We start from the raw sequence: 13994 nt of genomic DNA on the forward strand, positions 1-13994 counted from the left end.
TTAGATCAGACAATATATCAGACACTGCTTGATGTATGAATTCAAAAGGGAACTTTCAGTCAATGGAAATGTAGCTTTAAGTTTCCAAACATGCCAACAATGGTTTGACTTTCAGGAAATTTTCCTCTAACAGACACAGATTTCCCTCAGTCCAAACAACCACATGTTTTGATGAAATTGAGTTTTTGTAAACTGTAGCAAATTGCATGTGAATCAGCAAAACAGTTCAAGCCAAAATTTGATCATAAAACACTTTCATAAACTAAGAAGTGTCTAAACTTGGTCAGTGAAGCCCTCGCCATCTGACTGCTTCTCATCTTAATCAAAGAGCTGCCTACTGCTCACCATTGAAGAGTTGACTTGCAACCAGACCTTTCCAACAGGATTTGAACCCCAAACTGAATCACCCTAATGACATTTTGTTCAGCATTCTACCAATAATTTATCAGTAATAATGATAATAATAATGGTTTCAAATTTTGACACAGGCCAGCTATTTTAGGTAAAGGGTCAAGTTGATTGCATTTGACCCCAATGCTTAACTGGCACTTATTTCCTCTGCCCCAAAAGGCAAAGTTGACATTGGTAGAATTTTTGCTCAGAACATAAAGATGGATGAAATTCCATTAAGCATTTTGCCTGGTAGGCTAACAATTCTGCCAGCTAATAATAATAATAATACTAATAACAATAATAATAATAAATGCCCTGATGCAGTACCAGGTGGTGGCTCTCATGGCTTCTGATAAGATGGGCTACAGCAAATGTTCTGTTCAAGATCACAGATTTGCTTGTCATTTGTTTGACCTTAACCGGTTGAGCATGTCCCTTAGTGGCTGACGATATGTGCATCTCTGATCACAAGCAGAAGTAGTGGAGGAGCATCATAGCCATGTGTTGAGAGGGATTCTTTGGGGTTTGAATAATTCACCTCTGGAAATATGGGTGTTTCGTTCAACATCCTTAAACAACCCTTATTCAGGGACCTTTTGAGCGAGATGGGTTACTCAACCAGAAGAAAATTCTAACTGGGCCCCACCTGCAAGGTCATGCATTGTTTATCTTGATATGAGATCACCATGTCGCGCACACATGGTTGTGATGCATATGCCTAGTGTACCCTTATCAGAAGGGTAGTCATGATGGGTATACTGGGCTTCGTATATTTTACCCAAGTGTCATTTTGATGGCATGCACTGCTCTCTCACTCAATAATAATAATAATAATAATATTAATAATAATAATAATAATAATAATAATATTAATAATAACCCTTTCTTCTATAAGCACAAGGCCTGAAATATGGGGGAGAGGGATCATTGATTACATCAACCCCAGTATTATTTGGTACTTATTTAATTGACCCCGAAAGGATGAAAAGCAAAGTCCACCCTGGTGGAATTTGAACTAAGAATGTAAAAATCTGAAACAAAGCGTACATGGTGGGCTTTCTTTCTTTGTTGGGGTTTTTTTTATTGTTAATTAATTCTTTTTTTTATACTCTAACGATTTTCCCATCCCACATCCCTAAAGTAATAATAATTGAAACTCAGAATTTCTGAGCTTGAGTGTTCAGTTGTTTAACTGAATCATCAGGTTCATTGAATCAGCATATATATGACTGAGTACTCCACAGACACCCTTAAAGTATTTCTAAGATGGAATCACTGTGACATGGTTGGACATTTGAATTCCCAGAACAATCCACTCAGCAGACTTCCAGACACTCTCTGTCAACTCCTCTTCACAGATAAGGTTTGCTTCAACTTAAAGTCAGAGAAAATAACATTTGTCCAATATGTCACTCAGTGAAATTGAAACTGTGAAACAAAATTCTTCAGCTCAGCTGCACCAACCTCAACGACAATAATTAATCCTTTCTACTAAAGGCACAAGGCCTGAAATTTTGAGGGAGAGGAAAGTCTATCACATCAGCCCCAGTACGCAACTGGTACTTAATTTATCAACCCAATAAGCATGGAAGGCACTTAACCTTGGTAGAGTTTGAACTCAGAACATAAAGACAGACAAAATACTGCTTGGCACTTTACCCAGTGTGCTAATAATTCTGCCAGCTCACCACCTTAATAATAATAATTGCAATAATAATCCTTTCTATTATAGGCACAAGTCTTGAAATATTGCTAGTCAATTACATTGACCCCCAGTATATGACTGATACTTAATTTACTGACCCCAAAAGGATGAATGGCAAAGTCTTCAGTGGAATTTGAACTTGAAATGTAAAATCAGAAGAAATGCTGTGAAGCATTTTGTCCAATGTGCTAATGATTCTGCCAGTTTGCCACCTTATATAATAATAATGATGATAATGTTAATCCTTTCTACTATAGGCACAAGGCCTGAAATTTTGGGGGAGGGGGCAGTCGATTAGATCAACCCCAGTACGCAACTGGTACTTAATTTATCGACCCCGAAAGTCAACCATGACAGGATTTGAACACAACGTAAAGACAGATGAATGATATAATATTAATGATAATAATCTTTGACATAGGCAGAAAACCAGAAATTTATGAAGCGAGATTAGTTGATATAATGATCAATCAACTTGCTAGAAATAGCTGCCAAATCCTCAAATCACCCCATACTTTGTCAGGTTAACCAAGGTACAGCTTAAATCCATACAATCCGCAGATGCATCAAAATAATTAAAAGGACTTTTTATAAATTTTTAGAGACCTTCTGGCATAATTTTGTTACAAGGGACTGCCTGGTTTTATCCAGCACGGGGCTGCTACTTTGGCACAGCTGGTGATTTAGATACATTGGATTATGTGGTCCTGCATTCCCTGCTCATTGAAGAAAAGACAGGAAGAAAATGGTTGGAATATCTTTAATCATAAATCTACTTGATCCAAGCAGTAAACAACAAAAGCAACAATCTTTTAACACAGGTTAATTCATCCACTACAGACATGTCTCTCACACATGCCTTATCTGATGTCTTTAATACACCCAACCACTCCCATTTAGTTCCCTTGTTCACCCAACATTAACATTGTGCAATCAAGTGATTTTCATCATCTAAATTCTCTCCAACCACTACATTCAATGCCCTGCCTAATATAAATATATGAGAGTTGATTATATCATGTCTTAACAGAAACCCTACTGCAGATGAGCCGAGAGCAGCTGCAGAAATTTTCACAGTATTTAATAGCAGAACATCACACTGAGGTGTTACCAACTGCACAGAAAATTGCAGATGAGATTCTACAGGCCAAGTCGGAAATCAACCAATTACCAGGTAAGTGCAGAATGGATATTACACAGACGCGCACAGATCTCTCTCTCGCATACATACATACATACATATATATATATATATATATATATATATATATATATATATATATGAGAGAGTGGTTGGCGTTAGGAAGGGCATCCTGCTGTAGAAACTCTGCCAGATCAGACTGGAGCCTGGTGCAGCCTCCTGGCTTCCCAGACTGATATAGGCAGTCATATATTCATTTACACATGTACACCTGTACAGTATATTGTAGGACTCCATTTCTGTAACTGTAAAATAGCCCAAACCACGAGTCCCCTGCTGTTTGTGGCTTTTTACACAAAGAATATCCAAAATCATGTAAACAAGTGGAAAGATTTGATACAAACGGAGAAAAATGATTTCATGTTTCTCGTGTTATTAATGAAAGCAGAACCTTTTACTATATTCGTCATCACCTTTTCAGTCCTTCCTGATATCACTTCTTTTCCTTTGCACCACTTGATATTAACATCTTCTCCCTTTTTACCATCAAAAGCTGTCACCCTTATTTATCAAGAGTAACCTCCATTCCTATCACTATTCATCATTCTCCCTGTATTTACTCTCCCTTCTTGGTTCTTCTCTCACCATTCTCTTATCTATTCTCCATCTTGTACAAATCATCTTCAGGGTCTAGGCAGCATCAAAGGATAGTGAAAACTCCAACCTTGAATGGTACAGAATTACCTCAATAGTGTCACGGTAAACTACACCCAGGATGCTCTGTTAAGTAAGTGGTGAACATGAAGCTACTTTAATCCTGTCAAGGATATAGCACTCTCTGGTAATGGTACCATGATAAAATGTCCCCTATACACTCAGTGAAGTAACTAGTGTTAGGAAACAGATCCAGCCATAGAAACCAAACCAAATCTGACATGCTATTCATTTGGTATGACTTCCACACAGCTGGATGCTTTTATTTATTTCCAACTCCTACAGTGCACTGGGTGTACTTAATGTCCCACCAGTTCTATAGACATTATCCTCAAGGAAACTAAAATGTCTTATGTCCTCTCTCTTCAATCCTTTTCGTTTAGTGTGTGAATGTATGTATACACAGACAAATATACATCCCTCTAATTACACATCAAAATATACATTGTATAGTGCGTGTGTGTGTGTAGGCACAGGATGGCTATATAGACTTTGTCATCATATGATCTTAAGTTCCATCTCTGTGTGAGACCTTGGGCTATACAGGGAGATAAAACTCCTGTAGCATCAGGTTGATCAATGCCTTGTGAGTAAATTTGAGAGCTGGAAACTGTATGGAAACCCATTGTATGTATTTGTATCTGGTGGCAACAAGAAGAAAGTTCATTCTTCCTGTCAATGAATACTGCAGGATGGTGCAGAATGTGTAATCTCGCACTGAGCCAGAGTTGACAGTTGTGAATTCCAGGCGAGTATGGAGTGGTTCTGACAATGATACTCCATTCAATGTTGGGGAAGACATCCTGATGGTCACAGAATGAACTTATTGTTACCACCAGAGGTACATCGTGTTAATGGACTTCAAACCACTGGCAGATGACAACTCAGATGTACCACCTTAAGCCTTGTTTTCCTATACTCAAGGGCATCGTATTTAATTCCTATTACCTATATAAACTACAGCCCCATTCATGCTGAATATCCAATGTTGTATCACCAACTTTTAATCAAGCACCACCAAATCTGGTTACTCTCATAGAAAGACTGTTGCCAATATAATGTCAATTCCCTACTAACCCGCAACAACACTCCACTCAGCAATGAATTGATGTTGTTAAATATACCATACCACAGCTTTCAGGTATAGTGGTGACAACTACCTACCTACATTTTGTCCATTCACATGGACCTAAAAACAAAGAAAATGACTGAGGTTGCTTCCAGACCAATAACCTCATATGACACTGAGCTGACCGACAGGCCTAACATCCAGTAGCCAGCTTGAATTTGTCTCGTATCCTGTTACTTTGTCTCCAGACGCTTGATGAGTTAGTTTTGTTTTTTGAGCCTACAAAACTTTAAATTGCTTGGAGCTGAGCCAAACTGTTATTAGTTAATATATGTAACTCCTTCCAGATGTCTTAAATGTCACTTTCTTTCATTTGTCCAATATGTATTGCAGGTGCCCCAGACCCTACAGCAGGAGCATCAATAGAAGATGAACACAGCTGGCATTTAGATGAAGAACAAGTCCAAGAACAGGTGAAGAGTTACCTTTCTCAGGGAGGATATTGTACTTCAGCCAATCAGTTAAATTCCATGTTTTCAAAGGTATGTCTCCTTTCTTTTCCCTTTATTACTCTTTGTCTCTTGTCTCCCTCCCCCCTCTACGTGTGTGTGTGTGTGTGTATATGGTCAACAAAAATGCTACTTCTCAATCACAAGCTGGAGCTTTCAATTCTTCTACTGGCACTCAAGCCCCGTGCTAGTAGGGTATTAAGAGCACCATCCGAGCGTGATTGTTGCCATAGTGGCTATCTGGCCTCCGTGCCGGTGGTACGTAAAAGACACCATTCGAGCATGATTGTTACCAGCATCACCTTACTGGCACCTATGCCGGTGGCATGTGTACAAGATTCGAGCGAGGTCGTTGCCAGTACCACCGGACTGGCACGTAAAATGCACCCACTACACTCTCGGAGTGGTTGGTGTTAGGAAGGGCATCATGCTGTAGAAACTCTACCAGATCAAGATTGGAGCCTGGTGCAGCCATCTGGTTTGTCAGCCCTCAGTCAATCGTCCAACCCATGCTAGCATGGAAAGCGGAATTTAAACGATGATGATGATGCATTTTGGATGAGTGTCTTCAATCAGAAATTGAAGTTATTACAATCCTTCAATTGAAATTAAGAAAATTTCTGTAGAAGCCTGTAGAATGGGGCTTATACCTGTAATACAAAGGTTCTGCTTTGCCATACACTATCTTACATTTAATGTACAACTACTTGTGGGATACACAGATACTGATATAAATGTACAAACATGCATACAAATATGTGTGTGTGTGTCAGCATATGTGTATCTGTGCTCTTCCTACAGCATTAAGAGTATTTTAACTCTTATTTCTAGCAAAGTAGGTGCATTGCCACCCTTAGTCACACTTAGTAACGATTGAACGTTTCCTTTATGGTATCACATTGTGCCTAGCTGCTTGTATTAATTTTTTGTATGTACATACATACACTCACACAAAAAACATATTTACATATTCATATTTATCCTTTGATCAGTCAGAACTTTAGAAGTGTTTATTAAAGCATTTGATGATGATGAGGAGGAGGAGAAGATTGACATAACATAAGACAACTGGAAGGATTTATGGAACAACCATCTGAGGGTTACAGACCAAATCTGGTGCAAAGTTCCAATCAAATTTAGGGTGACTTGATGGTGGAACAGAGAAAGAGACTGAGCCATAAAAGTGAAGACAGGTTTGAAATTGACTGGAACAATGAGGGTAGAAGACAACCATACCATACAACCAAAAGAGGAGACAGTTCTATTTAGCAAGAGGAGGGAGCAGAAAGTCAAAGGTTTGTCAGTGTTCTGTGGTATGAGGACCAGAAGCACAATGGTTTTCTGCATTGCAGAACAGTATGTCAGGGAAAATTAAGATGGAAGGATAACAATACACTTGCATTTAGTGATTCTGAAAACAGAATGGCATGGAAGTAGTACAATGAAAGGCTATTAAATGTGGAGAATGAAGGCAGGATTGCTTCTTTCTGTGAACCAGACAGAGGAATCAGATATTCTAGTTAACAGCTGTATGATACACAAAACAACTACGGATATCAAGACAGGGTAAATCTCTGGTCAATTAAGAATTACTGCTGCGACACTTAATAACTGCTGAAGTGGCATACAGCCTAATTACACAGGTTGTACAGGAAGGAACCATACCCAATGACTGCTGTAGCACCATCATAATCAATTGTTACAAGGGTAAAGATGCTTTAGAGCGAAATAATTATAGAGGTATCAAATTGCTGGATCAGGTCATGAAAGTTACTGAAGGTGTTATAGCCCAGTTAATTAGGAACAGAGTTTGTCTACATGAAATTCAGTTTGATTTTGTGCTGGGGAGAAGTATTATTGATGCACTCTTTTATGGTAAAACAACTGCAGAAGTATTTAGCCAAAAATAAACCACTGTACTTAGCATTTATTGACCTAGAGAAAGCCTTAATCAGGATCCCTTGCTACCTAAACTGGTGGTTGCTGTAAAAGTTAAGGGTAGATGAATCCAATGTGCAAATAGTTCACCAGAATTTCATTATCAGTCCCACTCCTATTTATCATAAACCTCCAGATCATAACACAGGAGTTTAAGACCAGTTACCCATGAGAATTCCTGTGCTGATGACCTTGTTCTCATAACTGAAGCTGTAGTAGAATTAGAGAAGAAATTCCAGCTGTGGAAGCAAAATCTGGAATCAAAGGACTTTCAAGTTAGCAAAAACTAAAGTTCTAGCATACAGGAAAATGGACAAACCACTAATCCCTTCGTGAAAATGGCCCTGTTCTGTTGGTAGAAAGTCATTCAATGTCCACAGTGAAAACTGTGGACACATAAGTGGTGCAGTGGAAACACAGAGGAATTCAAGACAAGATGCCCCTGGGAGCTCCTCTATGCTGATGACTTTGCTCTAATTGCTGAGTCACTATCAACTGGAGGAGAGTCAACCTAGCTAAAACCAATGTTTAATAAGTAGGAACGCAGACAAACCACAAATCCCTTCAGGTAGATGGCCCTGCTCGATGTGTAGAAAAGGCATAGGTAGAAACTCCATAAGATGTACCCAGTGTAAGCTATGGACACTTAAAAGGTGCAGCAATATCAAAGGAAGGCTAACTGGGAAGATAGTTTTTGTGTATGACAAATGCTCAGGAGCAATAAACACTGAAAACAAGCAGAGAACAACTTCTGTCACATTCCAGGGAAAAAAACTAGAAGTAGTTGATGGCTTCCGTTACGTAGGTGACCAAGTCAATAGCAGGAGTGGATGCTCTGAGAGTGTAGTTGCTAGAATAAGAATAGCCTAGGCAAAGTTCAGAGAGCTCCTACCTTTGCTGGTGACAAAGGGCCTCTTGCTCAGAGTAAAAGGTAGACTGTATGACGTATATGTGCAAACAGCCATGCTACATGGCAGTGAAAATGGGTCATGACTGCTGAGGACATGTGTAAGCTTGCTAGGAATGCAGCTAGTATGTTCCACTGGAACATGTGTAATGTCAGTGTGCATACACAACAGTGTAAGTGCCCTGAGATAAAGGTTGGACATAAGAAGCATCAGATGTAGTGTGCAAGAGAGATGACTGCTCTGGTATGGTCATGTGTTGTGTATGGATGAGGACAGCTATGTGAAAAGTGTCAGATCCTTGTTGTAGAGGGAACCTGTGGAAGAGGGAGACCCAGAAGACCTGGGATGAGGTGGTGAAGCACGACTTTCAAACATTGGGCCTCACAAAGGCGATGACAAGTGACCGAGACCTTTGAAGGCATGCTGTGCTTGAGAAGACCCGGCAAGCCAAGTGAGACCCAATTTGTGGCCTATGCTAGTGCAGCATAACTAGACCATTTAAGAGTACCCTTCAATCTTTAGGCAATAGACTGTGTTTGCGAAGACCTGTTGAGGCAAGTGAAGTCGTCGTTGTGGCCGATGACAGTACCGCCTGATTGGTACCCATGCCGGTGGCTCATAAAATGCACCATTCGAGAAAAGTTGATGCCAGTGCCTCCTGACTGGTCGTGTGCCGGTGACACGTAGAAAGTACCATTCAAGTGTGGTCATTGCCAGTGCCGCCTAACTGGACCTCATGCCAGTGGCACATAAAAAGTACCCACTACACATTCAATCTTGTATGATTCTATTTCTATCAACCCTTTCATGCTTATTCGTTCTTTCTCTTTCGTTCCCCCTCTCTCATATTTCTTTGCCTTCTCTTCTTACTCACTTTCCCTCCACTTTTCAATTCACTATGTCCTTGTCATTTTTTTCTTGCCCCTCCTTAATTCTTCTGTCCATCTGCTTCTACAACTCTCTCTCTTCTCTTCCCACGTGACCGATAGGCCAGACTGCTCACACTTTTGGGGTCTGACTGTGATCTGTGCAACATCGATATTCTTCCCTGTGTTTGTGAAATTCTTGTAGCTCTGCCGTAAGGCTTCATTTCCACACACGCCAGCTTAATTCAATTCGTCCCCAGTTGAAAGACACCTGTTGTTATGTCCTGTTATTATTATTTTTATTGTATTTATATTCGTGTAACATTGTCTGTTTTTCCATCCTTGTTTTTGTATACATTCGATGCTTTCTTCCAAGGAATCTAATACTCTAGGCTTAATTTTTCCTTGGGGCTGGCCATATTGGAGCAATCTCAAGATTAATCAGCTGAAATTGTGAGGATGATCTGGTTCTTGACTGAGGATAGAAAGCTTCGAATGACCCGTCCTTGTTTTTTTGTATTGTCTATCTGGATATTTTGTTGTCCCGTTTTGTATCACCTAGTTGTCTGGATGTTTTGCGTTCTTGTCCCATTATATATATATATATATATATGTATACGTGTGTATATATGTATACGTGTGTATATATGTATACGTGTGTATATATGTATACGTGTGTATATATGTATACGTGTGTATATATGTATACGTGTGTATATATGTATACGTGTGTATATATGTATATGTATACGTGTGTATATATGTATACATGTGTATATATGTATATATATACGTGTGTATATATGTATACATGTGTATATATGTATATATATACGTGTGTATATATGCATATGTATATATATACGTGTATATATATATATGTATATATACGTGTGTATATATATATGTATGTACATGTATATATACGTGTGTATATATATATGTATGTACATGTATATATACGTGTATATATGTATGTATGTATATGTATATATACGTGTGTATATGTATATATACGTATATGTGTGTGTATGTATATATGTGTATATATAAGAGAAATAAATAGAAATTAAAAATAAGATTGATATGCAATATATACAATTTAAAAACAAATATACAATATGTACATACACATGCTGAAATACAGTATTTACCATACACACACAGAGCTGAAAATGCGATATATACAATACACACACACAAACACACGCATTTGAATGGATGTAGTTGAATGTGTATGTCTATTCGTATTACCTATGCACCTCTCCATCTGTATGTCTATCTGTTTACATTCCTATCCATTTACCTACACACATGTACATATCCACACATACACACACACACACGTACATATCAACCCACTATTCTACCTGTATATAAATATAAACCTGTGGTTATGGGAGAATGATTACCTGTTGCATATATTTCTTATTTAGTCCTGGGGAGGTTTCATTTATGAGGATGTACTCCTGTATTTGTGTGAGTGTTGGGTCCTTTGGGTGCTTGGATAAAATGCAGATGTCAAGTTGACCCAAGTTGCCTCCATGTTGGTCCTTGGTATATTGGTAGAATATGGAGGACTTTTTGTCGTCGTATTGTCTCAAGTGTTCATTTATTGTTTCTGCAATACTTCTAGATGTTTCTCCTATGTATGTCATGTTCATGTCTTTACAAGTACTTTCTGTGCACCTAGAAGGTGCTTGTAAAAACATGAACCTAACAGACGTGTGTGTGTGTATATATATATAAATTTTTTTTATCTATTATACATATATTTTTATCTCTTTGTGAACAGGTTCGAGAAATGCTACGGGCTCGTGATTCCAATGGGGCCCGCATGTTGACATTAATTACAGAGCAGTTTCTGGCAGATCCTCGTCTACTTCTGTGGAAAAATCAGGGAACAACCATGACAGACAAATGTCGACAGTTGTGGGATGAGCTTGGTAAGTAATTTAAAGTTTAAACCCCAACATTTACCCTGGAGTAGACTACCTTTTCACCCCACTGACTCTTATTGTTGTCAATTTTCCATGTAATTCAGCATATTAATCCCTTTATGTTCTTTTACCTTTCCTCTATAAACAAACCATTGCTATGGGACTCGTTATAAACAGCTGCTTTATCACACATTCCTATGTATCTATCAGTAAATATCATTTTCCCTACTGACATGGGTTGGACAGTTTGACAGCAGCTGATAAGTCAGAAGACTACACCAAGCTTTGTTTGTTTTGACATGGTTTTTTACAGCTGGATGTCCTTCCTAACACCAACCACTTAACAAAGTGAGGACTGGATGCTTTTCAGGTCACACCAGCAACAACAGTGAGGCTATCAAGTAACTTTCAGAACAAGAGCCCTCAACTGAATAGGGGTTAGTGTTGGACAGAAAAGGTGTTTTGCATTAGGAGAGAGACCTGGTTATCTCAAGTAGAGAGATAGAAAGATGGTGAAGATGTGTCAGGGAAGGCAATGTACCTATTTCTTTACTACCCACAAGGGGCTAAACACGGAGGGGACAAACAAGGACAGACAAACAGATTAAGTCGATTATATCGACCCCAGTGCGTAACTGGTACTTAATTTATTGACCCCAAAAGGATGAAAGGCAAAGTCGACCTTGGCGGAATTTGAACTCAGAACGTAACGGCAGACGAAATATGGCTACACAGTTCGCCCGGTGTGCTTGTCAGGGAGGGCAAGGTACCATACACCTAAATTACAGTGATTTCTATTGTGTGGTAAACAGAGTATTGGAATGAGCGAGTGGGTGGGTGATTTCAAATTATTTCAAAAGACAATGGGAATTAGCAGTGGGATGGGTGTAACAAGTCAGCTCTGGTAAAAGGAGGTGGGCATATTAGGAAGATATGTTGTGGGGAAGGGATTGAATAAGGACATATTGCGTGCAGGTAGGTATGTGAGGGAGAATGGAGCGAAAGGGAAGAAACAGTGGGCAAGAGGGGTGTGTGGGCATGTGTTAAGCATAGCAAATTGTCTCAGTCCTTTGTCATCTCCTTTGTGAGGCTCAACATCTCAAGAACATTTCTCACCACTTTGTCTCACATCTTCCCTCCAAATTTAGAGATCAGCACTTTAAGCAGGTGTCCTCATCTATACGCATCACATGGCCATACCAGCACAGTTTTCTTTCTTGCACACTACAACTGACATCTATTATACCTAAATATGTGTGTTTCGTTCATTTCTTTCAAGCCTTCATGTCTTCTATAGTCACAGCCTACACATATTCTTAAAAAAGAGAAAAACAGTACTCTCTCTCTCTCTCTCTATATATATATATATATATATATATATATCGGCTGGGAAATATCTTTTGTCCATGGAAAACGGACATTAAACGATGATGATAGGGTGCAATGGGTAAATTGTCGCCATTTTATATTTTTACTTTCATGCATGCACATTGTATTGATTTTGTCAATTACACAGTATAGTAGGGTCAATTGGGCACTGTCTGTGAGAAAAACTGCACCATGACACAATTTACTTTGCCAGAAATTGCAATCATACTGCTTGGCATTTGCACCAGAAACTCCAATACAAATATTTCAGAGTGTTCGGGTGTCAGTCTGAGGACATGTACCGGGAGTGATAAAAACCAAGCATCCTGTCACCTAGTGATGATGACGTTATGTTTCCATTCATCTTCTCACATGGCCTCAGACTCAACATGGAGGCCTACATCAGGTGCGTGGAGAAAGTAGTGCTGTCCTGGGTCAAGAGGGTGGCTTCTGGAAGAGCCTATGTCTGGCAACAGGACTCTGCACCATGCCACACAAGCAGGAGAACCCGGTCCTGGCTGTCAGACAATTTCTGCAACTGCATCACCCTTAACATCTGGCCACCTAACTCCTCAAACTACAACCCCCCTTGATTATTATGTGTGCGGTACAGTTGAGCGAGAGATCAATAAAATTACACCAGGTTCCAAATAGATAAGAGCAGTGAATCGCCCCTTTGTAGGATGTGTGACTGCAAAACCAAAACAATCTCACATGTGAGTGAGTGTAGTAAACTGGCCGAAAAGCACTACAAAAGGACGTATGATAACATGGCTAAGTTTATTCACTGGAGACTGTGAAAAATATGGTCTGGGCACAGCACGGAAATGGCACAAACTTGAACCAGAGGGCATCACTGAGAACAATGAATATAAGATCCTGTGGGATTTTACAATCCAGTGTGACTCCCTAATTGATGCTCAAAGACCAGACTTTGTTGTCGTAGATAAAAGAGAAAACGGGAAACAAGATCATAGATATTGCCATACCTGATGATGTACATATGGATGAGAAAGAGCTGGTAAAGATGGAGAAATACAGACTGCTAGAAGACAAAATGTGTAAGAATGTGAGCAATGAGGAAAGTAAGTGTCATCCCTGTAGTTGTAGGAGCACTCGGAACACTAACAACCCGGTTCAAGAGATATGTTGGAGAAATTGGAATTGACATGAAGGTAGAGCAGGCCCCAAAAACTGCTGTATTGGAGACAGCCAGGAATTTGAGATTAGTGCTTGGGTTTCTTTTTTCTTTAGATATGTATAAATTCGTAATTCTAAATTAATTGATATAAAAGTAATTAGTAATACATGAGTGTGTTTATAGGTTTCAAGGGTATGCATTAATGAGAATGAAAGGTGTGCATGTATGTTTCGATAAATATTATGTATACACACATGTATGTACATTAGTGTTGAATAAATGTGTGTGTGTGTTGGAATGCA

General features: G+C 39.1%; 1 protein-coding gene across 1 annotated transcript in view; it reads left to right on the forward strand.

The window, feature by feature from the left end:
• Window positions 1-13994, forward strand: part of LOC115224052 (zinc finger SWIM domain-containing protein 6) — a 96831-nt gene that overhangs the window by 54475 nt on the left and 28362 nt on the right. Inside the window, exons 4-6 of the mRNA XM_029794851.2 lie at window positions 3129-3272; window positions 5416-5564; window positions 11039-11189. Of these exons, the coding sequence (XP_029650711.1) occupies window positions 3129-3272; window positions 5416-5564; window positions 11039-11189 (444 nt within the window). The remainder of the gene's footprint in view (window positions 1-3128; window positions 3273-5415; window positions 5565-11038; window positions 11190-13994) is intronic.

Source organism: Octopus sinensis, linkage group LG24 (genome assembly GCF_006345805.1).
Source record: "Octopus sinensis linkage group LG24, ASM634580v1, whole genome shotgun sequence".
In the NCBI taxonomy this organism is placed as follows: domain Eukaryota; kingdom Metazoa; phylum Mollusca; class Cephalopoda; order Octopoda; family Octopodidae; genus Octopus; species Octopus sinensis.